Genomic DNA, 25,402 nt, shown 5'->3' on the forward strand with positions numbered 1-25,402 from the left:
GACCGTGTCATTGAGACAGCCGATTCAAGCAAGTCCCGGAGCCCCAGGAGGAGGCGGAAAGGTCCCGAGGGAACTGTCTGCACCCCACGAGGATCGTCTGCCTACTAACAACCTGGACCTCGGCCCAGACTCCAGAGGGCCACTAAAGAGCGAAACCATCACTTGCATAGCGAGCGGACAGGAGAGCGACACGATCGGGAGATATACGAGGCTGCACGCCGTGAACCCGCCGACGACTCCGACACAGTCCCCTCCTACGGGATACAGAAACCGGAGATCGTCGCTCTGCTACACCCCACATACCAAGCGCCCGACCAGGTGAATGAAAGCTTGATGCTGACCCGAGAGCGGGAACCGATCACAGAGTCCGGACGTACAGAAAGTGAGGTGGCGAGGAACTCCCGCATGCACATCCGGTACGAGTCCTCCAACGATTGCACAGAGGTACAAACGCCAAACACAAATTGACTCCATACCCCGGCGGAGATTGAGGACCGAAACAAGATTGAGGTCCTGTAGAAACTAGCGATTACCCTTCCCTCCACTCGTCTCCCCTCCGGAATGGAGCGAGGAGACCGCCGACTCATCACTCACAGTGCCCCCACGTGGCCGCACAATTCAGTCAATGGACATCCACAAATATTAAAGCCCATGAGCACTGCAGACTAGAAGGTCACAGAGCAGCTGCTTCAGTGACCCCGGCTGATACACCGATGGGAACGAGACCATTTGACTGCCGGGAGGAGAAAGAACTACCACGCATACGAACACATGCCAAGAGACCACCCTGAGGTACAAACCCTGATGGCGTTCCGTGACCGACTCTAACCCGTGGCTGACCATTGCGACCACAGACACAGCGGAGAGCAAGGCCTGCAGCTAATCCGTGTGAAGCAGGAACTCCCACCGCTGAGATCCAGTGCAAGTGCGTGAGCCTGGATTTAAAGCCTGCATTTATAGAATATATAGAGTCTGCTAAAGGCAAAATGAAGATCCATCAAATTTGTTCAACAGATCAAATGGAGTACCGAAGCTGTTTCCAGGTGAAACGCTGCAGTAACTATGACCCCAAATGCTTCTAAATGTGTTAAGTGCCTTATAGAGCCTTGTAGTATAACTTAAATGCTTAGCACCTTGTAGTAAATACCTCTAAATGTGTTAAGTGCCTTGTAGTATAACTTAAATGATCTAAGTACACTGTAGTACGTCTTGTAGAATAACTGACTGCAACACTGATTACTTAAATGCTAGCATAAATGTTCTAATGGCACTACCGTCTTTAAACACACGCTAAAAGCCTCTCGTATTGCCTTGCTTCTAAACCCTGCTCCTAGCTGCCTTACTTCTAAATGCTTTAAGCACCTGTACTACAATCGACTGCTGTACCTTTTATTTAATGCTAAATGTTTGCTAATCTTAGGTTAAGCACGGCTAGTATTACACTCTGCCATATTTTATTGATCTAACTACTGCCAGGGACCTACTGATAAGACTGTTGATGCACTACTGATATCACCTACACCACCCAACACTCACACGAACGCAGTACACTAAAATCCAACATGAACACCAACAAGCTACTAATAATATTCTATCTCATTCCCATAATTTACCACGCAAGGACCACCCCCAACATCAACAACAACCCAACCATAATTCACCAACTTGATGTACAACCTATCAACAACTCACCGGACCAAAATTATAACAACCAACCAAAAAGAAAAATTTCCACATACAAACACCACCAACAAATGAAAAGAAAAAAAACAACGACAAATTCAACCACCGAGAAAACAGACAACTAATCAAAATAAACACATCTAACCTCCCTACAGAACCATACCGCTCAATCCGAATAGGATACATCAATGCTAGATCAGCAGTGAGCAACTCAGTAGACACACTAGATTGGATTACCACAGAGAATCTAGACCTTCTATTCATAACGGAAACATGGTTCCAGAGTCCTACAGACCCCGCCATCATAGAGACTTGCCCACCAGAATACAAAATCACCCACTGGACAAGAAATGGAAAAAGAGGTGGCGGAAAAGCCATAATCTACAAATCCGAGTTCATCATCACAACCAATGGCGAATCCACCTCACCACAACTCGAAATCGCCTCGATAAGAATCACTCATCCGAACTTACAAGGACACCTCAATGCAATCCTATTCTACAGACCACCAGGAAAATGGAAAGACTCCCAAACGCAACTCATGGACTTCATGTCAAACACATGTGTCTCTGCCTCAAACATCCTCATAATAGGAGACATCAACCTACACCTCGAAGACGACACTTCAACAGGCACACAAGAATGCAAAGAATTCCTAAAACTCTGGGATTTACACGCACCCAATACTCAACCAACACACGAAAAAGGACACACACTAGACATAATTACACACAAATTCGACCCAGACTCAACTCTCCCACTTACTGACACAAGATGGACACCCACACCATGGACAGACCACCACAAAGCACAAGTCTCCCTACACTGGCGAAAAATACACAGAAACGCAGTCAACAAACATGAACGAACAACCTACACCACGAGAGGAAAAATAGACCCCACAACATTCTGGCAACAGGTCTACCAAAACGAATGGTCAACAAACACAGACACCGTTCAATTCCTCCAAGAATGGGATGACATATGTAAAACTACATTAGACTTAATTGCCCCAATCCAAACCAGAACATCACATAGAAAAAAATCAAACTCATGGTTCACCGAAGAGCTGAAAGAACTCAAAACACAAGTCAGAAAACTAGAACGTGCATGGAACAAAAAGAAATATGAACACACACTGAATGCCTGGAAAGCACTTCGGAGGAAATACAAATAAACCACAAATAAACCATAAAACAGACTAAAAGACTTCACTACAAAACAATGATTGGACCAAACTATAAAGACACACACAAACTCTTCAACCTTGTAAATAAACTACTAGACACCACACCAGTTACAAACAACAGCAAAGATACACCAGGGGTTGACGACCTCGTGAAATACTTCAAGGAGAAAATTATACAATTACGACTCAAAATACCCACCAGCCCTACTGAATACTCCACACTTCTAAACTGTCTAGACCCAGAAGACGGAATATATCCAGCAGACAGGTTCTGGACCGAATTCGAATTATTGTCAGAGGACCTCATCTCTAAAACGCTTAAAAGATTCACCAAATCCCAATGCAAACTAGATATCTGCCCAAACAACCTCATGAAGTTAGCTCCTCAACAATTCATAATGGATCTAACAAACCACGTGAACTTCATGCTACAAAATGGACTTTTTCCAAAGGAGAAGGGAAAGATTTTACTCACCCCAATACCCAAAGACACAAAGAAACATGCAAGCGAAATAACTAACTATAGACCAGTAGCATCAATACCACTAATAACCAAAATAACCGAAGGGATGGTAACCAAACAACTCACAAACTATCTCAACAAATTCTCAGTGCTGCATGATGCCCAATCAGGATTCCGGTCAAATCACAGCACAGAAACAGTATTAATTACCCTAATAACCAAATTTAAACAAATGATTCCAACCGGCACCAACATACTCCTCCTACAATTCGACATGTCAAGTGCCTTTGATATGGTTGACCATGGAATCCTATTACACATACTTGAATATTTTGGCATCGGAGGCAACGTCCTAAACTGGTTCAAGGGGTTCTTAACCTTACGCTCATATCAGGTCACATCAAATTCAACTACGTCTGCAGCATGGACACCTGAATGTGGAGTACCACAGGGATCCCCCCTCTCACCAACTATTTTCAACCTAATGATGATACCCTTGGCAAAACTTCTATCGAACCATAACCTTAACCCATACATATATGCCGATGATGTAACGATATACATTCCTTTCAAACAAGACATTAATGAAATCTCCAACGAAATCAACCAAAGTCTACACATCATGAACACCTGGGCAGATGCATTCCGATTGAAACTGAACGCAGAAAAAACTCAATGCCTCATACTTACCTCCCAATATAACATGAAAAAATTTACCGAAATCAACACACCTAAAATTAACCTACCAATCTCAGAAACCTTAAAAATCCTTGGAGTCACTATTGACTGCCACTTAACACTTGAGACTCACGCGAACAACACAACCAAAAAGATGTTCTACTCCATGTGGAAACTGAAAAGAATTAAACCATTCTTTCCGAGATCTGTCTTCTGCAGCCTAGTGCAATCACTCGTACTCAGCCATCTGGACTACTGCAACTCACTATACACAGGCTGCAAAGAGCAAATATTGAGGAAACTTCAAACAGCCCAGAATACTGCAGCCAGACTCATCTTCGGAAAACCAAAATACGAAAGTGCAAAACCCTTACATGAGAAACTACACTGGCTCCCACTCAAGGAACGTATCACCTTCAAAGTATGCACCTTAGTTCACAAAATCATTCACGGTGAAGCCCCTGCATACATGTCTGACTTAATAGACCTGCCTCCCAGAAACGCTAAAAGATCATCCCGAACTTTCCTCAATCTCCACTTCCCTAAGTGCAAAGGCATAAAATACAAAGTACTGCACGCATCAACCTTCTCTTATATGAGCACGCAATTCTGGAACACACTACCACGCAACCTGAAAACGATCTACGAATTAGCCAACTTCCACAAATTATTGAAGACTCATCTCTTTGAGAAAATCTACTGTAAAGATCAAAACACATGAAGTCCATACACACTAATAGAAATGCATAAATACACTTCCTCTGAATTCTCCTCCCATACCTTCACCACACCTAAAACTCTACCCACAGATAAAACTGGTACACCCTAACGTTCTGAGGCTATTGTTCTATCGTCTTATCATCCCCCTTTGTTACACTACATTGATATATCCCCAAATGATATTCTGAATTGACTTTGAGGCATATTTTCAAAGCACTTTGGGAGGCTAAGTTCCATAGGTTTCTATGGAACTTTGGGAGGCTAAGTGCTTTGAAAATGAGCCTGAAAGTCTTCTCTAAACTCTTCACAATATAACCCAAAATTGTATTGTCAACAAATTGTATTTCCAAATTGTAACAAATTGACTTTGTCTCCTCCAAACTCTTCACAATGTAACCCAAAATTGTATTGTAACAAATTGTACTTCCATCAATCACAATGTATTGTAAGCCACATTGAGCCCGCAAATAGGTGGGAAAAAGTGGGATACAAAAGCAATAAAATAAATAAATAAAATAAATCTCTGTCTAGATCCCCGTCAAACAGGAAAGGGGGCAAACTGGTACGTGTTTAAAAGATGTTTCATAGTAATACTGCACACCTTGAGGAGAATTTTCGACAAAACATCGAAGTCCAATTTTGGACATTTTGTTAGGTACAGAGAAGGGTGATGAAAATGATAAAGGGGATGGGACGAATTCCCTACGAAGAAAGGCTGAAAAGGCTTGGGCTCTTCAGCTTGGAGAAAAGACGGCTGAGGGGAGATATGATAGAGTTATACAAAATACTGAGTGGAGTGGAATGGGTAGACGTGAATCGCTTGTTTACTGTTTCCAAAAATTTTAAACGAATCTGAGAAAATATTTGTTCATTCAACGTGTAATTAAACTCTGGAATTTGTTGCCAGAGAATGTGGCAAAAGCAGTTAGCTTAGTGGGGTTTAAAAAAAGGTTTGGATATCTTCCTAAAAGTCCATAAGCCATTATTAAAATGGACTTGGGGAAAATCCACTGCTTATTTCTGGGATAAGCAGCATAAAATGTATTGCACTGTTTTGGGATCTTACCAGGTACTTGTGACATGGATTGGCCACTGTTGGAAACAGGATACTGGGCTTCATGGACCTTCGGTTTTCCCAGTATGGCAACACTTATATTGTATGTAGGTAAGCCTTATTTCATTTATAAAATTACTTTCTTATACTCAGAGCTGAGATTTTTAAGTATATCTTTAATATGCGTTCACACAATGTGACTCAAAATGTGTAATGATGTATTTAGCTCTTTACTAGCTCCTTGTTGTCTTGCTTTGGGCACTGTGTTGTCCATCTGTTCATCTTCTCTGACCTCCCTTCCCATTGTATCAGCTCTTCTGTTCAGGAACCCTATCATTTTTCCTCAAAGAAATTAAAATGATAAAGTATGGGGGGGACGCTGCTTGAATCTCTCTTGCTAGCAGCTTATTTTTCCTAGCTCACAGCAATATATTCGATTTCCTGATGCTGAAACGAAAGGGGAAGTCACAGGTTCCTGGCCAACTGCCTTGGACCTGTTTTGAGGCAGGTGGAGATTTCCAGCTTCAAGCGATCCTTACAACAGGGTGTTCCAGTAGACCCAAGCGAGGAGAACAGCCCGGGCTTTGGGAGTGAAGTCTCACTCATCCCCGCAGGCCCAATTCCTCCTCAAACACTGTGAAACTCTTCAGCCTCAAGATCATGTCTGCCTACCGAAGTGGTTTTGGCAGACACACAATGGGGCAAGGCTGAGGCTGGTCGAGCCTACGCTGAATTTGTGATCTTCAGGAGTGCTGGGTCAGGCACTGCTGGCTGAGGAAGTTGTAGACAACAACCTAATGGTCGAGGGAAATCCAGCTACCCCACCTTTGGTGAAGACTGCAGAGGTGACCGTCGACAATATATGGAAAGCACTAGAATTGCTTTATAAGGTATTACTCCTTCAATTTATCACCATGCAAACTGAACACAAAAATGTGAAGATCTGAAAGCCCATTCAGCTAAACTTTTGACTCTTGAACCTCAGGTTCAAGTCTCAGAAAATGAAAGCAAATTTAGCATATCAAGAGAGAAAAATTGGATAATTTTACAAGATATTTGAACCCAAGGTTATTGAATGTTCCCTAAAGTTCTTACTGTGGCTCAAGAAGAACTATTTTACAGATTTTTGAAAGAAAAGTTAAAATATGATGATTGTCGGCTACCTCCTCTTTATAAGATTTATTACCTTCCGATACCTAAACAACATGCGAGTTCACCTGCTGGACATTCACTCGATGTAGCACCCAAGTTTGACTACTACAGACATCTTGGAAAACTCTACCAATGAAGTGGTTTCTGGATCCACCCTATGACTTTTGGTTTTCAACAGAATAAAGAGGCTCTGATGCTAGGGGGGAGGGGGGGGGGGTTGTCTGAGGTTTTTTTTTCCTTTTTAGAGCCACTGATATAAAACTTTTATGAGTGGGACGATCTCCATCTTCCCTAAAAAAATCAAAACGGCCACAGCTGAAAAGAAATTAACTTGCCTATAAACAAATAATCTCATTAGGTGCTAGATTCCAATTAAGATTTATTTGGAGGAACATGTATATGTTTTTTTATGAACTTTCTGAGCTACAATTTTTTTTTTTTTTTTTTTTTTGGGGGGGGGGGGGGGGGAGGAAGGGATCTCATTAGCTGTTCCATAAGTAGTCTGGGTTAATCTCCTGTGTTATCATGTGATTATTTGGCATTACATACTGTTTTTTCTTTTTCATTTGATTCTTTTTTTGTTTTAACTTCCTCTGATAAGTCTGAATTGACCCCTCTTATTGTGGTCTATATAAAGTGTTTATGTTTATATTTCTTAATTAGTATTTTCCTTATCAAGTCTTTTTATGTTTGTTCAAAGTTTTTTCTTTGACATATATATCTTTAAAGCAATTAAAAAAACAAAACAAAAGGCAGACCTTTTTCTCCCTAAATATGTGTAGTTAGTTTGGTCAGTGCCTTGCTTGGTACACTAGCTGTTTTCAAAACAAAAATAATAATTGTGGCTCTCTAACGATCAGTAATCCCTGCCACAATGGATGGGTTTACTCAAATCAAATACTCTCACAACAAACATACACTCTGTCATGCTGCTAGCTGACAAATAAATATTAGGGGCTTAAATGACAAAGTTGTGTAAATTTCCTTCTCAGATCAAATAAGCTGGTGCTATCCTGGTCCACCCAAGTCCAGAATCCAGCCCTGGTGAAAACTTTCCCTAAATGTCAGAATTAGAGCTTTACTGTTTTTGTTACTGAAACTCTAAAATCCCAGAGCAGTAAGTCATAATTTTTAAATATCTGTTCTGTACAATCAGCCTTCATTTCAGCTCATTCTCACCTGAATTCTATGAGAGCTAACTGCATATAAAATATTAACTCCTCAGTAACAGAAAGAATCAGCTAAAAGCCATTTGATGGCTGGTGGCTCAAACAGTAGATTCAACGAAAAGTTAAGCTGAGACGGTGTTGAAAGAGTTGGTTAGTGAAAGTCTTGCTTTTTTTGATAAAAGAAATACAGGAGTTTGTGTGGGTACTGAGATACTACTACTGATCACTTCTATAGCGCTACAAGGCATACACAGCGATGTACATCATACACGAAAAGACAGTCCCTGCTCAAAGAGCTTACAATCTAAATAAGTCAGGTAGACAGAACAACTAAGAGGTAAGGGAATTAAAGAGGTGGGGTACAGGGCAAGTGCGAGTAAAGGTTAGGAGTCAAAAGCAGTGCCAAAGAGGTGGGCTTTTAGCCTGCGCTTGAAAACGGCAAAAGACGGGGCTAGACGTACAGGCTCGGGAAGTCTATTCCAGGCGTGAGGTGCAGCGAGATAAAAGGAAGTGCTTGTGATTTGTGAAAATATATTTTGCTTTAGTGAACGACTTATCAGTGAGGGATAAATATATAATCCTTACATATTGAAATCTGATAATTTAGCTGTTCTGACCCCATTAAAATCTGTAAAGGCTATGGGAAGGCAGGGGAGAGGGAGCAAGCAATGTGGGACCCAGCCTCAATTTATACTCGGGGTCACAGCATTTTTGCCCATTTTTAGTTCTAAATCTGCTCTTGACCTATACACAAGATTGACTTATAGCAAGTATATATGGTAGACAATGATGAATGGAGCAAATATGACCTAGTAAAAGAAGACTTGATCATTGACGAAACCCGAGACTCGATATAGTAGAGTGTGTCAAAAAGAACCCCAAGGTACGTAAAAAAATAAAAAATCGACTGACACAGATTTTAAGAAGTGTTCCTTTTATTGCATTTGTATCCCACATTTTCCCACCTTTTTGCAGACTCAATGTGGTTTACACGGTACCGTAATCGGCGTTAACCGATTTCGGTATGAACAAATACAAGTTGCGATTAATATCAAGGTGATATTATGGTAGAGTGAGATACATGAATGGTAAAGACAATTGGTGAAAACTTAGAGAGGGAAAGGAAGAGTTAGGATATGTCCGTTACAGTCTCTGGTTAAGTTGTGTCGCAGATATCCAGGTTTTTTATGTTGGGTCGGTGGGGTATGCCCTTCTGAACAGTTCCGTTTTTAGTGCTTTCCAGAAATTCATGTGGTCGAGTGTGGTTTTTACTACTTTTGGTAGTGCGTTCCACAATTGTGCGCTCAGGTAGGAAAAGCTGGAAGCATAGGTGGATTTCTATTTGAGTCCTTTGCTGCTTGGGTAATGGAGGTTTAGGTATGATCTTGCTGATTTTATGGTGTTTCTGGGTGGTAGGTCAATGAGGTCTGTCATGTATCCCGGTGCCTCGCCGTAGATGATTTTGTGAACTGTCGTGCAGATTTTGAATGCGATACGTTCCTTAATTGGAAGCCAGTGCAGTTTTTCTCGGAGTGGTTTGGCGCTGTCAAAACGTGCTTTTCCATATATAAGCCGTGCTGCTGTGTTTTGGGCGGTTTGAAGTTTCTTTATGATTTGCTCTTTGCATCCCGCATACATTCCGTTACAATAGTTTGCGTGGCTTAGCACCATTGATTGTACAAGGTTGTGAAATATTTTACTTGGGAAGAATGGTTTCACATGTTTTAGTTTCCACATTGAGAGAAACATTTCTTTTTGGTGAGTTTAGCTTGGGACTCTAGTTGGAGGTTAAGGTCGATTGTTACTCCGAGAATTTTCAGGCTGTCTGAAATAGGGAGGGTGTATCCTGGGGTGTTAATGTTTGTGGGTTTGTATGCGTTGTATTGGGATGAAATGATGAGACAATGTGTTTTTTCTGTATTGAGTTTTAGTTGGAATGCGTTTGCCCACGAGTTCATGATGTTTAAACTGAGCTTGATTTTATTGGTGATTTCTGCTAAATCATGTTTGTAGGGGATGTATAGTGTATAGAAAGCAAGGTTCAATTATTACTTTTACAATTTATCAATCTCTGATGAAGGAATGTTACTTAGCAACTTAGGATGAGTTGATGCAGTGATTTCCAAACTGAAGTCACAAAAACTGGGCTGATTTCCCTTCATCTAGATCTCCACCGAGACCTACACCCAACAGTAGCAGTCAACATGGGGCCCGTGAGCCAACTAACATTCTGCTATTTTGTTTTTATCAATGTCTGGGGTCATATGAATTTTCAGGTGTTAAAATGATGTAATACTGGACAAAGTATGGGAGGCACTGGTTTAATTGCTTTTGTCTATCTGACCTGTAACCTGAGCATCCTCCCTTTCATTTGTGCTGTTCATGTCCTCTAGCTGTCTCCAGTGGAATGCTCCTATTAATCCTCTCCTGTCTGATCCTAAGCTATGTAGTAAAGTTTACTAGTTACAACTCTGCTAATATTTTTAAGGATGGGCATGCTACGTCTTGCCCCATCCTTGGCCACCTTTAAATCTAGATTGAAAGCCCACCTCTTTAACATTGCTTTTGACTCGTAACCACTTGTAACCACTCGCCTCCACCTACCCTCCTCTCTTCCGTCCCGTTCACATTAATTGATTTGATTTGCTTACTTTATTTATTTTTTGTCTATTAGATTGTAAGCTCTTTGAGCAGGGACTGTCTTTCTTCTATGTTTGTGCAGCGCTGCATACGCCTTGTAGTGCTATAGAAATGCTAAATAGTAGTAGTAGTAGTAGTACTTTAAGCCAGACTCAGCCAATTAAGGGGCCCTTTTACTAAGCCACATAAGCATCTACACGTCCAAAGCACACCAAAAAGGAGTTACCGCCCGACTATCGCATGGCTCTTGTGGTAATTTCATTTTTCGCGAACGTCTAAAAAATATTTTTATTTTCGGGCGTGCGTAACAGACGCGCGCCAAGTGGCATTTGACACGTGTAGGTCATTACTGCCCGGATTCTTTACTGCTAGATCAATGGCTTGTGGTAAGGTCTCAGACCTGCAATGGAAAAGTCTGTACTTGATACAGAGTTCTGCCTAAGTAGTGTTATCATATTTAATGTTTCCTTGAAAGTACATAATGAAGTAGTGATATCATAGTTGGAAAGTACATAATGGACTCTCAGGACAGGAATTGATAGCATCATATTAAATGAATATTAAATGAATAATTTGTACTAAATGGAATTTGACAACATGCTTAGGGCCAAGGATGATGCTTCAAATGAATCTCTGGAAACCTGGCCAGTTCCTGGGGATGCATTAAGAAACTGTCACTCCTTAGCTACACGTCAGCCTTATTCAATTGAATGAAATCATGTTTATTGGTCTGTATAAAAGTTGCAAGCTAAGAGTGGCCGAACGAAGGTTTTCAGAATGGGAGCAGACGTGTTACCCAGGCCCTTTATGCCCGCTGAGACTCTCTGCCTGGCTGCAATCCAAGCTTTCCCAGTCACTGACAGAGATGTTGTCAACTCAAGCGGGTAATGTATGGTTTATGTTTTACTTACTTGAATAAGTTTATGTAATAACCTTTGACCGTCTCTATATTCTATGTCTGACAGAAATATACTCGAAAGAACCTAAAGCAGAACAAGACCCAAAATGGACGCGCAGCAATTTTCATTTTGCCACACGTCCATTTTCGGCAAAAAAAAAAAAAAAAAAGGCATTTTTTGTACGTGCACTGAAAAATAATTCTGTGCGCACCCAAAACACGCGTTTACACTACGGCAGGCCATTTTTCAGTGCACCTCAGTAAAAGGACCCCTCAAAGATTAGTCTTTTTAAAACAAATTTGTATTGAAGAACAATAACATATGTTTCAGATAAAAGTGTACATGATACTTTTCATAAAATGTTAGACTGGCCAACAAATTGTCTATCTAAATACTTCATATTACATTGTTCAGATCATAGGATGAACAGACCACCACAATCACAAGAGAATATGCCCAGCCTAACCTTTAATTCCATCAGGCTATCAAAACTGCAGTCCACAATAAGACGGAGTGCACTAGGTATGACATCCCTGCGGATGCGTTTCCTAGCACTGCCATCCACGCTCAGCTCTGCCTGGGATCGACGCTCTTGTTTTCTCTTCTCCCGTTTTTCTTTTCGTTTCCGCCTAAAATAAGGAAAAGATTAAACAGCCAATGTACCAGGGACAGTCTGTGAAATTCTATCACTAGATTACTTGCAGGCATCTTGTTTGTTAACATGTACAATAATGCATGAATAATAATACTTCTATATACCATCACAGCCAAAGAGTTCAGAACGGTTTACTTCAAACTAAAAAGAAATAAAATACATAAATTTTACAGAAACTGGTATACTTAAAAATTCAAGAATTTAAGCCTAGCACTTGTTAAATAACCAGGGTGTCATTTTCTTGGGATGGCTTGACCACTGCTGGAAACAAGATACTGGGCTAGATGGATCTTTTCTGAAATTTCAAGTAATCATTTTCTATTCTTAAATGAAGTAGTATAGAATTCCACAAAACCGGGAACTATACAGCACAAATTTTTTTCTGGGAGACTAATCAAATCCTGTAGCTAAAGCAGAAGGTAACTAATTTATGAACATGAACAGACCTAGTAGACGGAGATACCATAGTTAGTTTTTAGCTTTTAATCTAAGGGGCCCTTTTACTAAGGCTCAGTAGGCCTAACGTGGACCTACCGCACGCTGAAAGGGCACTACTACGGGACGCGCTGAGGTGTCCTATACTTTCAAGGACGGTAACATCATCCCTTGAAAGTATAGGATGTCAGGTTTCTAAAGCTCAGCGCCACTATTGTTTAAGTAAGATTGCAGCACTGGTACTTAGTCCTCTGACAAAGCTTGTAAGAAAGTGAAATGGAGGTCCCCACTGGAAATGGAATCAGAGCTAAGTGCCTTTCTATAAATATCGTTATGCTTTTGATACATTTGGAGTTTTGGAAAGAGTGCACAATGGTGATGTAAAGTAACGAAGAGGTTTTTAAGACCGATGAGAAAAAAATGGAGTGTGTTTTACTGCGGCACAAAGAATGAATATGAAAAGTTGGGACATCAGAGTTCTTTTTTCCTCCTTTTTTGAATGCATCTATCTATCTCTATATATATTGTAGAAGATGTGATAGAAATTTATTTTGAAGTATTTTTATAAATCTGAAAGTTTCTTCAGCTAGTGTTTGTAATTGTGCATTAATGTTGCCATTAGAGTGCAACCATTTTTTTAAAATTACCAAGTGAGCACTGACCGCCACACATTCTGTAAACGGTAAGGGCTCCTGCAGTATCCATGTGCTAACCAATTAATGCACGGTAATGTAGATGCACTAACTGGTTAATGCAGGAATGCCCACTGTTCGCCCCTGGCATGCTCCCTAAAAAAATTATAAAAATTATTTAGCGCACGGTTAACATGCACAGATTTCCAAGTTACCTTAGCGCATCCTGCAGTACTTCACTTTTTGTTGCACTAGGTTGTATATTATGGGTACTACTATTACTACTACTTATTATTTCTATAGTGCTAGTTATGAATTATGAAATATGAACCATGGTTAATGCTTGTAAGAAGCTAAGGCTTAATAGAGCATATAGGCTGATAGGCCTAAGTATTTGAGTGTCTCTTAAGTTGACCTCTTTTACTGAATCAGAGCTCATGGTCTGCTAGCACCTAAGTAAACACTATAAACTTAGTTGTACACCCTAGAAAAGGGCAAAGGCTATAAATCGTGAGGCCCAAGAACTTATGATCTGATAAGACATTCCTATGTGCAAGCTGGCGTGGGAAAGGTGCAATTAGGGATGAACAGAAGAATGTGTAATTTAGTGATGTGGGGATAAGATGGTGAGAACAGGAAAACAGAATGAGCTCTCAGGAAAATAAGTGCTGAAGCCTTGCTTAACACAAACGGTATATAAACCGCTGTATCAGAGCATTAGGTTGGGGAGATGAAGAGTTAGACCACATGTTTGGGTCCCCTGCGCTTCCCCATGAGAAACTAGCATTGGTAATTGTTAATTACTCTTGGTAAATAATAAAAGAATTGCCTCATATTCTTGTAGTTTTGGATTCTTTTATCCCTTCCAGTTGTGAATGGCTGGCTTATGCTAATTTGGGAGGGGATACAAGCAGCCTAAAAAGGTGTGCGTTAGTGCCTAATTCAGCTTAGTAAAAGGACTCCTAAGAAAAACAGTCTAGCAGAGAAATTATTGAATGCCCGAATGATGAATGTGTACTAGGCAAAACACATTTACATTTGCCAATACATATCAAGCACAGGACCTCACTCAGGTTTTGGTGGCCTCCTACTAATGAAAACCAGTTGCCAAATCTATTTTTCAGGTTGGATTTCTAATCACTCTGACTACTAAACCCTGGGTTTGATTTTTTTTGTTTGTTTTATAAAACATAAGATATGAGACAAGCCATGCAGCGTCAGACTAAGTACCATTAAGCCCAGCAAGCTGTCTCCTATAGAATCCAGTCCGAGTTGCAACAATCCTGCACATCCCAGAAATAAACCTTTTCCACTTATTTCTAGGGGTAACTGATGGTTTTTCTAAGTCTACCTAAATGCTAACTTTAGAGGGACTTATTCCAGGAACGTGGCCAAAATGTCATTTGAGCCCCACTATGTTAGCAGCCTTGACCATGTCCTCCAGTAACAAGATCCAGAGCTATTAGTTTTATCCAACGTTTTGAAAGAAAGAAATCTTATGACATCACTGCATGTCTATGTTGGCCCTCTCTCCACCCCAATGATTTTCTTTTGTTATCCTATTCACACTAATGTTTCAACACATCAAGGAATCCAGGAGATCGAGAGCAGTGTTTGTTTACACATACCTGTGAATGGCCATGCACGCATATCCCAGGAGTAAGCGCTTTTTCATTTTGTAAGGAGCTACTTCTTGCCTTTTAAAAAAAAAATTCAATGCACGCCTGCCAAAATTCTAACAATGTGCTATAACAGAACTTCATTGTACAGTAGGACACTAATTATCTGGAGGGACATCGGCAGAGAGCGGTCCGGATAATTGGACATTCCTTTTGAAAAGAGCATACATTGAGTGTTACATTATTTTTTGTTTTCAATAATAAATGGGAAAAAATACCAAACTATTTGTAGTAAATACACTATTTAAAAAAGGAAGTAATTTTTAATTGCTTCAGTGCTGATTTTTGTTTCTGTGCTGCAAGATCATGTAGTCTCTACTAAGGAGCTGGGTCACAATGCTTTCTTACTGCTTTTCCAGACAAGCCATCACCGTATTTAAACATTCAAAGGCTTCTGTATGTGTTGGTCTCACCTGGTGATTGTTGTCAGCTTCTGATTCGTGTTCCATGTCTTATAATGATTCTACAGTTTCATCATCTGTTATGATTCGATACCCTGGATCATTAGCGTCACTGCACATCCATTCACCGACATTCTCTACATCACAATCGGAGCAGCCAGGAGCCTCTAGAACACCATTGTCAATGTTTTTAAGGATGTCATCAGCCTCTTCTCCTTCTCTGTGCCTTTCTGATTTGTTTAGAATATTGTTCCATGCATTTTTAAAGGTTTGGTTTTTAAATAGGTTCCAAGCGTCAGCAACCATGTATGAACAATCTCTTACAATCAAGCCTTTCATAAATTGATTCTTGCCATATTCATCATGGATTGGCCACTGTTGGAAACAGGATGCTGGGCTCGATGGACCTTTGGTCTTTCCCAGTATGGCAATACTTATGTACTTAATATCAGACAATAAAAGCTTTTGTAACAACTGTTTCCTATAAAGTGTTTCAAGGAAATTATAAATCCTTGATCCATCAGCTGCAGTACAGATGTCACATTTGGAGGAAGAAAAAGCAATCTGAATCCACCTTCCTCTCACTCTAAGTTTTCAGCCTTTAAGATATGATAGCACACTGTCCAACAATAAAAATGCCATTTCCATTTTTTCCTTTAGCAATCTTTTCACTTCTGGGGGAGCTAGCAGGGGGACTAGAGAGTCAGCAAGAACCAGCTCACTTCCTTTTTCAGCTTGGCTTTGTGTATCTGGTCCTGCTATTTGGTGCTCCCTCTTTTGAACTTTGGGGCTGGGGGGGGGGAAGTGGCAGAGATACATTTGTATTTGTGCCAGAAAAATAGGTGACAGTTACCTTGGTTAACTGGCAGAAAAAAGGGTAAAAAATGTGTCTGTCTTTTACTCAAGGCTCTCATGTTCTGCCAATTCCTGAATGTGGAAAACATCTTAATGGGGGTGGGGGTTGGGGGAAAAAGGGGTAAAAGGAATTGAATGTATAGCAAAAGTCTGTTTTTTTTTTTTTTTTTTTTTTTTAAATAAGCATGGCCATTAGGAGATACAGTATTGAGGTCATTTTCAAAGCACTAAGGAGGTCTTTTATTAAGCCGCAGTCACATTTTTAGCTCGCGGTAGAAATTACCTGGCGGTAAACGCAGAAGTGCCCATTATAACGCTATGGGTATCTCGGCGTTTACCGCCGCTGATTTTTACCTCGAGCTAAAAATGCTACCATGGCTTATTAAAAGACCCCCTTAGAATTATAAAGTTCCATAGGTTACTATCCAGCTTATAATCGAAAGTGATCGCCGGCCATCTTCCGACATAAATCGGGAGATGGCCGGCGATTTCTTAAAAGCGGCATTTTTGACAGCATCGCCGCTTTCCCGTCGCTTCGCCAGCGAAAGTTCAAGGGGGCGTGTCGGTAGATTAGCGAAGGCGGGACATGGGCGTGGCTACCAGATGGCCGGCTTTCGCCGATAATGGAAAAAAAAAAGCGGCATTAAGCAGTATTTTGCCGGCTTTACTTGGTCCTTTTATTTTCACGACCAAGCCTCAAAAAGGTGCCCCAACTCACCAGATGACCACTGGAGGGAATGGGGGATGACCTCCCCATACTCCCCCAGTGGTCACCAATCCCCTTCCAAACTAAAAAAATAAAACTAAAACCCTTTTTCCAGCCTGTATGCCAGCCTCAAATGCCGTACCCACCTCCATGACAGCAGAATTAATTTGTACAGCGCTGCGTAACCCTAGTAGCGCTCTAGAAATGTTAAGTAGTAGTAGTAGTTGTATCCTCCGAGAGCCTTTCCCTGGTTGCGATGTGGCTCTGGGGTGAGTGTGACACCTTTTCTGTTAGGTGCCCTGCAGAGAGTCACATTAGCAATGCATTGTGGTGGGTGTAGGGTCCTGGGCTGTACTCCTATGGTGCTTTTCCCCCCTGCTAACTGGGTCAGAGTGTGCCCTGTTTTGTTTCCTGTTGTAGTCCATGCGGTAGTGGCCATTTTTGTAAGCCAGTTTTAGTTCCCTTTCCTGTGTTACCCACGTTAGAGAACGTAGTTCTTACCTTGAATGGTGCTGAAAGAGGGCATTGTACACCATTGTGCCAGCTCTGACCTACTGCTAATCTTAGTACCAGGGGACTCTTTGCCAGTGGGGCACAACCTCTGATCTGCAGTTAACGTGGTTATTTCAAGAAAGGACTTTTTCAGAGAGATTAGTCTTCAGGTGTGAACTGGTGTGCCAAAGTTATACAGCAGCAATAAGTCCTACAGGCTGTATGCAGGTCCCTGGAGCAATTTTAGTGGGTGCAGTACATTTGTGGGTAGTGGGTTTGGGGGGCTCAGCTCCCAAAGTAAGGGAGCTATGCACGTGGTGGGAGCTTTTCTGAAGTCCACTGCAGTGACCCCTAGGGTGGCTGGTTGGTGTCCTGGCATGTCAGGGGGGCCAGTGCACTAAAAATGCTGGCTCCTCCCATGGCCAAATGCTTTGAATTTGGCCGGGGTTTGAGATGGCGGACATAACTTTCCATTATCGCTGAAAAACAAACCCGGCCATCTCAAACCCGGTGAACTCCACGGCATTTGGCCGGGCTAAACCGTATTATCGAAAAAAAAAGGTGGCCGGCCATCTTTTTCGATAATACGGTTCCGGCCAGCTGTAGCGCTGCCACCAACATAGATCACCGGCAATCTATTTGGCCGGCGACGTTCGATTATGCCCCTCTATGTAACTTTGTAAGTCTAAGGTGCTTTGAAAATATGCCTCTGTATGTATTACCTACCTTTTTACGTGTACAAGTATTCCATTAGAATCCGTCTTTTCCAGAAGGTGCAGAAAATGTTTGGGCCAAAAATACACTATTTCAAAACTGTGCCAAGAAACTGATTTCTGGGTTTGGGCATTTTTTTCTTGGCTCAAAACTTAAGTCTGTACATATTCATCAAGAAACAATCACAGAAATGAAGGCAATTGTGACAATAACCCTTCATACAGTACCTACTTTCGCAGCTCTCTTTGCTCTTCCCATTGCTTCTGTCTCATCAGTTTCTTTAACTGCCTCTTTGACACAGCTCCAACAGTTTCTGCTTTGCAGTCACACTCTACAGATTTTGCTTCATTTAGTTCTAGCTTCTTTCCATCTGGGTTATCAGTATCAGAGCTCACTTTTAACTCCACGTCAATCATCTCAAGAGGTGGTGTAGTACTTGGTGCCATTTCTGATGCCATAACAGCTGGCAGACGCATTTGAGAGACAAAAGAGGTCTACTTTAATCTTGTAGACCAGGAGTTCCAGAAGAAACAGAAAGCCTTCTTCTGCAATGCTGGCACTAGATACATAAAATAAAAATGAAAAAACAGAAATTATGTTTTTAGAAGAATGCAAGGAAATGCAATGAGACTGATGGTTATGCTTTCCATTTTATCATGCATCTTAACTCATAGCATAGATTTCAGTCCAGATTTTGCAAGTGGCTCCCAGCCTCCATTTTGATCAGACTCAGCAAAGCAGAGAATGATGTGAAAACTCTTAATTACTGGACTAATATACAGATATTTCTCTACACCACTATTCAGAGCCCTGTTTACTTGTTCAGATGCTTCTAAAATAATTTAGATAATTGTGGAGCCCTTTTACTAAGCTGTGGCAAAATCTGGTCTTACTGCGCACAAAAAAACCCCACACAAGAGCGTGATAAGGCCAGTTTTACCGCAGCAGTAAAATGGCCAATTTTTCAATTTTTTTGTATTAATAGCCATACGCTGTTACCATTAGTGAGCGACCATTAAAAAACAATTACCATGTGAGCACCTACCAACATCTATTTTATAGGCAGTCAGGGCTCACGCTCCTGCATTAACCACCCAGACACAGCCCCTCAAAGAAAAAATAAAAAAATATTGTTTAGCATGGTTAGTGCATGCTGATTTGGCTGTTACTGCAGGATGCCTGAACACGTCCCACGGTAAACCATTTTAAACTGCATGTGATAATGCTTAACACAGCTTAGTAAAAGGACCCCTAAGGGCCTTATTCAATAAACTCCTACCCCCCCCCCCCAACCTGCATTGACAGAATAAGCAAAAAAAAAAACCTTAACACACTCTAATGTTGTAACTAAAATTAAGAGTGAATAAAATAAAATCACATTCTTCACAATTGTGTGGAGCCTATTTTTGCCATGAAAAGGTACTTAGAAACAAAGAAACATGACAGCAGATAAGGGCCAAATGGCCCATCCAGTCTGCCCTTCCACAGTAACCACTAATTCTTCCTTTTCCTAAGGGATCCCACGTGTCTGTCCCACACTTTCTTAAATTCCACAACAGTCTTCGTCTCCACCAGGAAGCCAATCCACGCATCCACCACCCTTTCAGTGAAAGAGTATTTTCTTAAGATTCTAACTAAGTCTATTTCCTCTTAACTTCACCCTCTGCCTTCTCATTCCAGAGTTTTCCTTCATTTGAAAAAGGGTCACCTCCTGTACATTAACACCACTGAGGTATTTAAACATCTCTACTATATCTCCTCTCTCCTGCCTCTCTTCTAGTGTAAACATGTTGAGGTTCATGAGCCTATCGCTATATGTTTTATGGCCGAGACCACTTACCAATTTGGTAGCTGCCCTCTGGACCGACTCCATCCTATTTATATCTTTCCGTAGGTGCGGTCTCCAGAATTGCACGCAGTACTCTAAGTGGGGCCTCACCAGAGACTTATACAAGAGCATTATCACCTCTTTTTTTTTCTGCTGATCATCCCTCTCCTTACACACCCAAGCATCCTTCTGGCTTGCTCTTTACTATGGAAAATGTTATTAACAGTAGGCAATTTATGGTGAACTGAATGAGTTCAGAGAAAGAAAGGTAGATCTTTCATCAGTAATGCAACTGAAGAACATTTACATAACGTGTAAACCGCTTGATTGAAGAACTCCTTTTCCCTTATTATTGCAAACTTTGATATGCTATGTTACTTTTTTGTCATCATGTCTGGTTAGCTGCCTCCCTCCTGGAAAGTTTTACTGGCCAGTACTGTAGGTGCTCTTACTAAACTCATTCCTTCCCAGCTAGGATTACCAGATCATACCAAATGGAAAGAACACCTAACATAGAAAAAAGTATGTGAAAATTAAGCGATCTTTGAAACTTTTCCCCTTCTGCAGTCAGACTGCAGCCCAATGATCATCTCAATGGCCAGCCATAACTGATTGCGAACTCTTCCTCAACCGTAGTAGAAAGAGCATTCGGGGATCTGCCATCTCTCCTCCTAGTCCACGATACAGCACCTGTCCCTCAACACCCCCCCCCCCCCCCCCCCCCCCCCCGGATCAAACTCATACCTGACTCTCTGAGGTCGCCCACTAGCAATCCCACAGCTTTCCTTCTCCGGTGCCCCGTGAGTCGTGACCGTCCCCTATGGTACACTACACACATCACACAACAACCTCTCTCTCTCCCTCCACATCCTGCCTTCCTTGCCGGAAACAGGAAGTTGCGTCCTGCTGCTCTTCTCTGAGGAGTAGCAGGGCTTCTGCAACCAAGGAGGTTTAATAGACAGGAGCTGAAGTGACATCAGAACGCTGAAACCAATTAGGTCAATCTGAGTTTTCCCTTCCCCGCGCAGCCGTCATCCCCGTATACTCAAAACAAAGCAAGCAAACCTACGAGCTGCTGCATCTACGTTGTCGTTCTTTATTGTTGGTGGCATTTTTATTTAATTTATATTTTCAAACGTGCCAGCTTGTGCAGCATACGGATGTACACAGAGGAAGCATAAAAACGGGATAACTTTTCATAGGTAGAGTAGTACTTTGTTATAACTCTTAATCAGTGGTCAATTGGAGGGGCTGGTTACAGGGACATCATAGCACGTGCTCTATTCGTGCAGATAATTTTTTTTCTCCTGGTAATGGTCCACTAAAACAGACATTATGTTGACATCATGTTATGAGAATCAGGTGCTTAACATTCGGAGTTTCTATCTATTTATTTGTCCGAGTTTGGGAATAAAGAATAGTCAACAATGACAATTAAAGTGGCATACCTTGACGAAAAGCCCAAAATGCAAGTAGGAGGACTTTAAACGACATAAGAGACGAATAGCCATGTTTTGAAGAGTTTGAAGTCTTTTGAGCATAGCTCTAGAAGCTCCTAAATAGATGCTGTTGCAATAATCTAGTCTAGTCATAAACAATGCCAAAATCAGTGAATGAAAAGCATCAGTACTAAAGAAAGGTCATACTGTATGCAATTGCTGCAAAAGAAAAAAGCCGGTCACGCATAATGTAGATATTTGTGGTTAAAAATAAGTCATTAATCAATAAGAACATCCAAATAACAAAAACTAGATACTGGAATAATCAGAGTCCCTACCAATGAGAGGGAGGTGTGAGATGGCTAGTTAACCAACAAGCCACAGTTTTTTAAAGATTTAAGATCTGAATATCTGCATATACATTGTGTATGTACACACATACACAATGTATATTCAGATATTCTGGTCTTTTATGCATGTTCTTGGCACCCTCCGTATAGAATTACTTTCTAAATGTTGTGATGTGATATAATTCTTGTATCCCACCAACTCCCACTTGAAAAGCAGTTCAAAGTGGTTTACAACAAACTAAAGCAAAGAAAACGTAAAAGAAATTAATGTAAAATAAAAATGTAAGACAAAAACCGTTTAAACAAATAAGTCTTGAAATTTTTGCCAAATTAAAGATAACCAGAAAATTTTCTAAGAGCCATGGGTAAGGAGACCCAAAATTGAGGGGCAAAAAACAAAAAGATGATTCCAATATTTTCTTGCATTTGATACCAACAAAAGATGGTAATATTAAGTGAAATGACCTCTAAATTGTGAAAAAACTCATATAAGTGGAAAAGAGATAAAACAACATATATTCTGGGGAGGAACCATCAAATAACTTGTATATTAAGCATGCTACTTTTAAAAAATGTCCTAAAATGGATAGGAAGCCAATGTAGGATTCTAGTGCAGAAGTGGCGCTATCATGTCTCTTAAGGCCCAAATTCAACTGAAAAAGTAGTATAAAATGTGAAACTCAACCTGTCATTGAACTCCTAGTTGTCATTTGCTTTTATTTTTTGCTAGACTGTTGCACATTTGCAGCCCTGTTGTAAGCCTAAGAATAGCATCCAAGGGATGACTAAACATAGTACCCAATAAAAGTGACTCACTTTAATAACCAATGTAGATCAAGAAAGAAAATTCAGTTGGTATGCAATCAAGAAATAATTCAATTTCTGCAGTTTTGACAGGCACTGAAATTTATCTTTTATTTTCCATATGTAGAGTATTATAAAAATATGCAATTGAGTAGCAAATAACCAGAATCAGAAATGTTGCCACACTTTTGCAGCAATGGTGATATGGCTTGGACTGTGGAATGTATGACATCAAAAGTACTTTAACCCTGAAACACATACCAGACTAACTTACTGAGCCGAGAGGAATTACAAATTCAGGTTCAAAAACAACCAACAAATGCAGAAGGCCTGTATTCTAATATATTTGTTTTGTACTGTTTGTAATTATGCTTAGATTAATTGTAGCAGCCCCCTCATATAGTGGCAATGAGGGTTACCCCAGAGGTGGGCACATAATAAGTGATGTCTGTAGCCAAATCGCTTAAGAGTCTATCAAAGAAAAGGAGTGATATAAATACCTAACACTCTATGAAAAAAACAACACAAAAAACCTAACACTCTATATACCTCGACTCACAGCCTGACATAATCAAATCCAGGATATGACCACCCACATGTGTGGGATCACTGACCCATATGTGCAAGCTGAAAGTCATCCATATGAACACTGAAATCCCCAAGCACAATTAAGTTAGAAAATCTTACTACAATCTCTTCCAAAGCATGATAAATATTATCCACAGTGCTTTTTTTGTGCCGGTATAAGCCGGTACAGTGTACCGGCACCTTTTTCCTGAGGTCCAGCTCATTTGCCCGCTCCCGTTTCTGCTCCCGGCCTCCCGCGCTCCAAAATCTTTTACCCGAAGTCGTGATTCTCCTCTCTCCCCTCCCCTCCATGTCCAGCAATTCTCTCTCCCTTCCCCTGCCCTACCCTCCCCTCCATGTCTAGCATGTCGCCTCCCTCCCCTGCCCTCCCCTCTCCAAGTCATGGCGAACCAGAAGTGAAAGCAGCGCAGCAGTGCTCACTGAGGCAGGCACGCAGGCAGGTTCGTCTCCTCTCACGTCGCTTCCCTCTCAGTGCGTCCTGCCTTCACTTCCGGTTTGCCGTGACTTGGAGAGGGGAGGGGAGGGAGGCGACATGCTGGACATGGAGGGCAGGGGAGGGGAGAAAGAATTGCTGGACATGGAGGGGAGGGCAGGGGAAAGAGGAGAATTGCTGGACATGGACAGGGGAGGGCAGGGGAGAGAGGAGAATTGCTGGGCATGGATGAGAGGAGGGCAGGGGAGAGATGAGACATGCTGGACATGGAGGGGAGGCCAGGGGGAGAGGAGACATGCTGGACATGGAGGGGAGGGGAGGTCAGCGAAGAGAGATTTGCTGGACATGAAAGGCAGGGGAGAGAGGAGAATCGTTGGACATGGATGGGAGGGGAGGGCAGGGGACAGAGGAGAATCGCTGGACATGGATGAGAGGGGAGAGCAGGGGAGAGAGGAGAAATGCTGGACATGGATGAGAGTGGAGGGCAGGGAAGAGAGAATTGCTGGACATGGAGGGGAGGGCAGGGGAGAGGAGAATCGCTGGACATGGATGGCAGGGGAGGACAGGGAGCAGAGGAGAATCGCTGGACATGGATGAGAGGGGAGGGCAGGGGAGAGAGGAGACATGCTGGATATGGATGGGAGGGGAGGGTAGGGAAGAGAGAATTGCTGGACATAGATGGGAGGGGAGAGCTGGGGAGAGAGGAGAATCGCTGGACATGGATGGGATGGGAGGGCAGGGGAGAGAGGAGAATCGCTGGACATGGATGGCAGGGAGGGCAGGGGAGAGGAGAATCGCTGGACATGGATGGCAGGGGAGGACGGGGCAGAGGAGAATCACTGCACATGGATGAGAGGGGAGGGCAGGGGAGAGAGGAGACATGCTGGACATGGATGTGAGGGTAAGTCAGCGAAGAGAGATTCGCTGGACATGGATGGAAGGGGAGGGCAGGGGAGAGAGGAGAATTGTTGGACATGGATGAGAGGGGAGGTAAGGGGAGAGAGGAGAATCGCTGGACATGGGAGGGGAGGGCAGGGGAGAGAAGAGACATGGATGGAGAGGAGGGAAGACAGGAAGGAGATGCACATGGATGGGAGGGCAGGGGAGAGAGCAGAAATGCTGGAAATGGATGGAGAGGAGAGCAGGAGATAGAGGAGAATTGCTGGACATGGATGGATGGAGGAGTTGGTGGGGAGAGAGGAGAAATGCTGGTCTTGGATGGAGGATAGGCGAGAGAGAATTATTGCTTTATATTGATACAGGGGAGGGAAGAGAGAGAGAGAGGAGAAGTGCTGGACATGGATGGAGGGAAGGTAAGAAAAAAGAAGAAGATGCACATGGATGGAGATGAGGGAAAGAGAAGAGAGGAGAAAAACTACACATGATGGAGAAAATAGGCAAAAGCTGGATCCACTTTATACCTACTCCAGTCAATTCCACGGAGGAGGACACAGCTTTTACTTATGGATGTAGGGCAAGAAATGAAGAAGAAAAGAGGAAAGTAAAGAAATAAATGGAAAGGAAGCCCCGGAAATGGAGTTAAGAGAACAGATAGCAGCAGAATCAGAGACTGGGACCAATATGGATAGAAAAACAAAGTCACCAGACAACAAAGGTAGAAAAAATCATTTTATTTTCATTTTAGTGTTTGGAATATGTCCAATTTGAGAATTTACATCTGCTGTCTTATTTTGCACTGGGTATACTGGAGCTGTAACAGCTTACAGAAATGATTTATAATGAA

General features: G+C 41.8%; 1 protein-coding gene across 2 annotated transcripts in view; it reads right to left on the minus strand.

Annotated features, from left to right (window-relative positions):
• Positions 1-20,920, minus strand: part of TRMT10A (tRNA methyltransferase 10A) — a 43,124-nt gene extending 22,204 nt beyond the window's left edge. Inside the window, exons 1-3 of one of the 2 annotated variants that reach the window (XM_030190730.1) lie at positions 20,789-20,920; positions 18,448-18,775; positions 12,114-12,276 (exon numbers count right to left, since the gene is read on the minus strand). In XM_030190730.1, the coding sequence (XP_030046590.1) occupies positions 12,114-12,276; positions 18,448-18,692 (408 nt within the window). In that variant the 5' untranslated portion in view covers positions 18,693-18,775; positions 20,789-20,920. Of the gene's footprint in view, positions 1-12,113; positions 12,277-18,447; positions 18,776-20,056; positions 20,097-20,788 lie in introns of those variants that run through there. The other variant, XM_030190731.1, reaches the window with a different exon arrangement.
• Positions 20,921-25,402: the final 4,482 nt, after the last annotated feature.

The sequence above is a fragment of the Microcaecilia unicolor genome, chromosome 2 (genome assembly GCF_901765095.1).
Source record: "Microcaecilia unicolor chromosome 2, aMicUni1.1, whole genome shotgun sequence".
Lineage (NCBI taxonomy): Eukaryota > Metazoa > Chordata > Amphibia > Gymnophiona > Siphonopidae > Microcaecilia > Microcaecilia unicolor.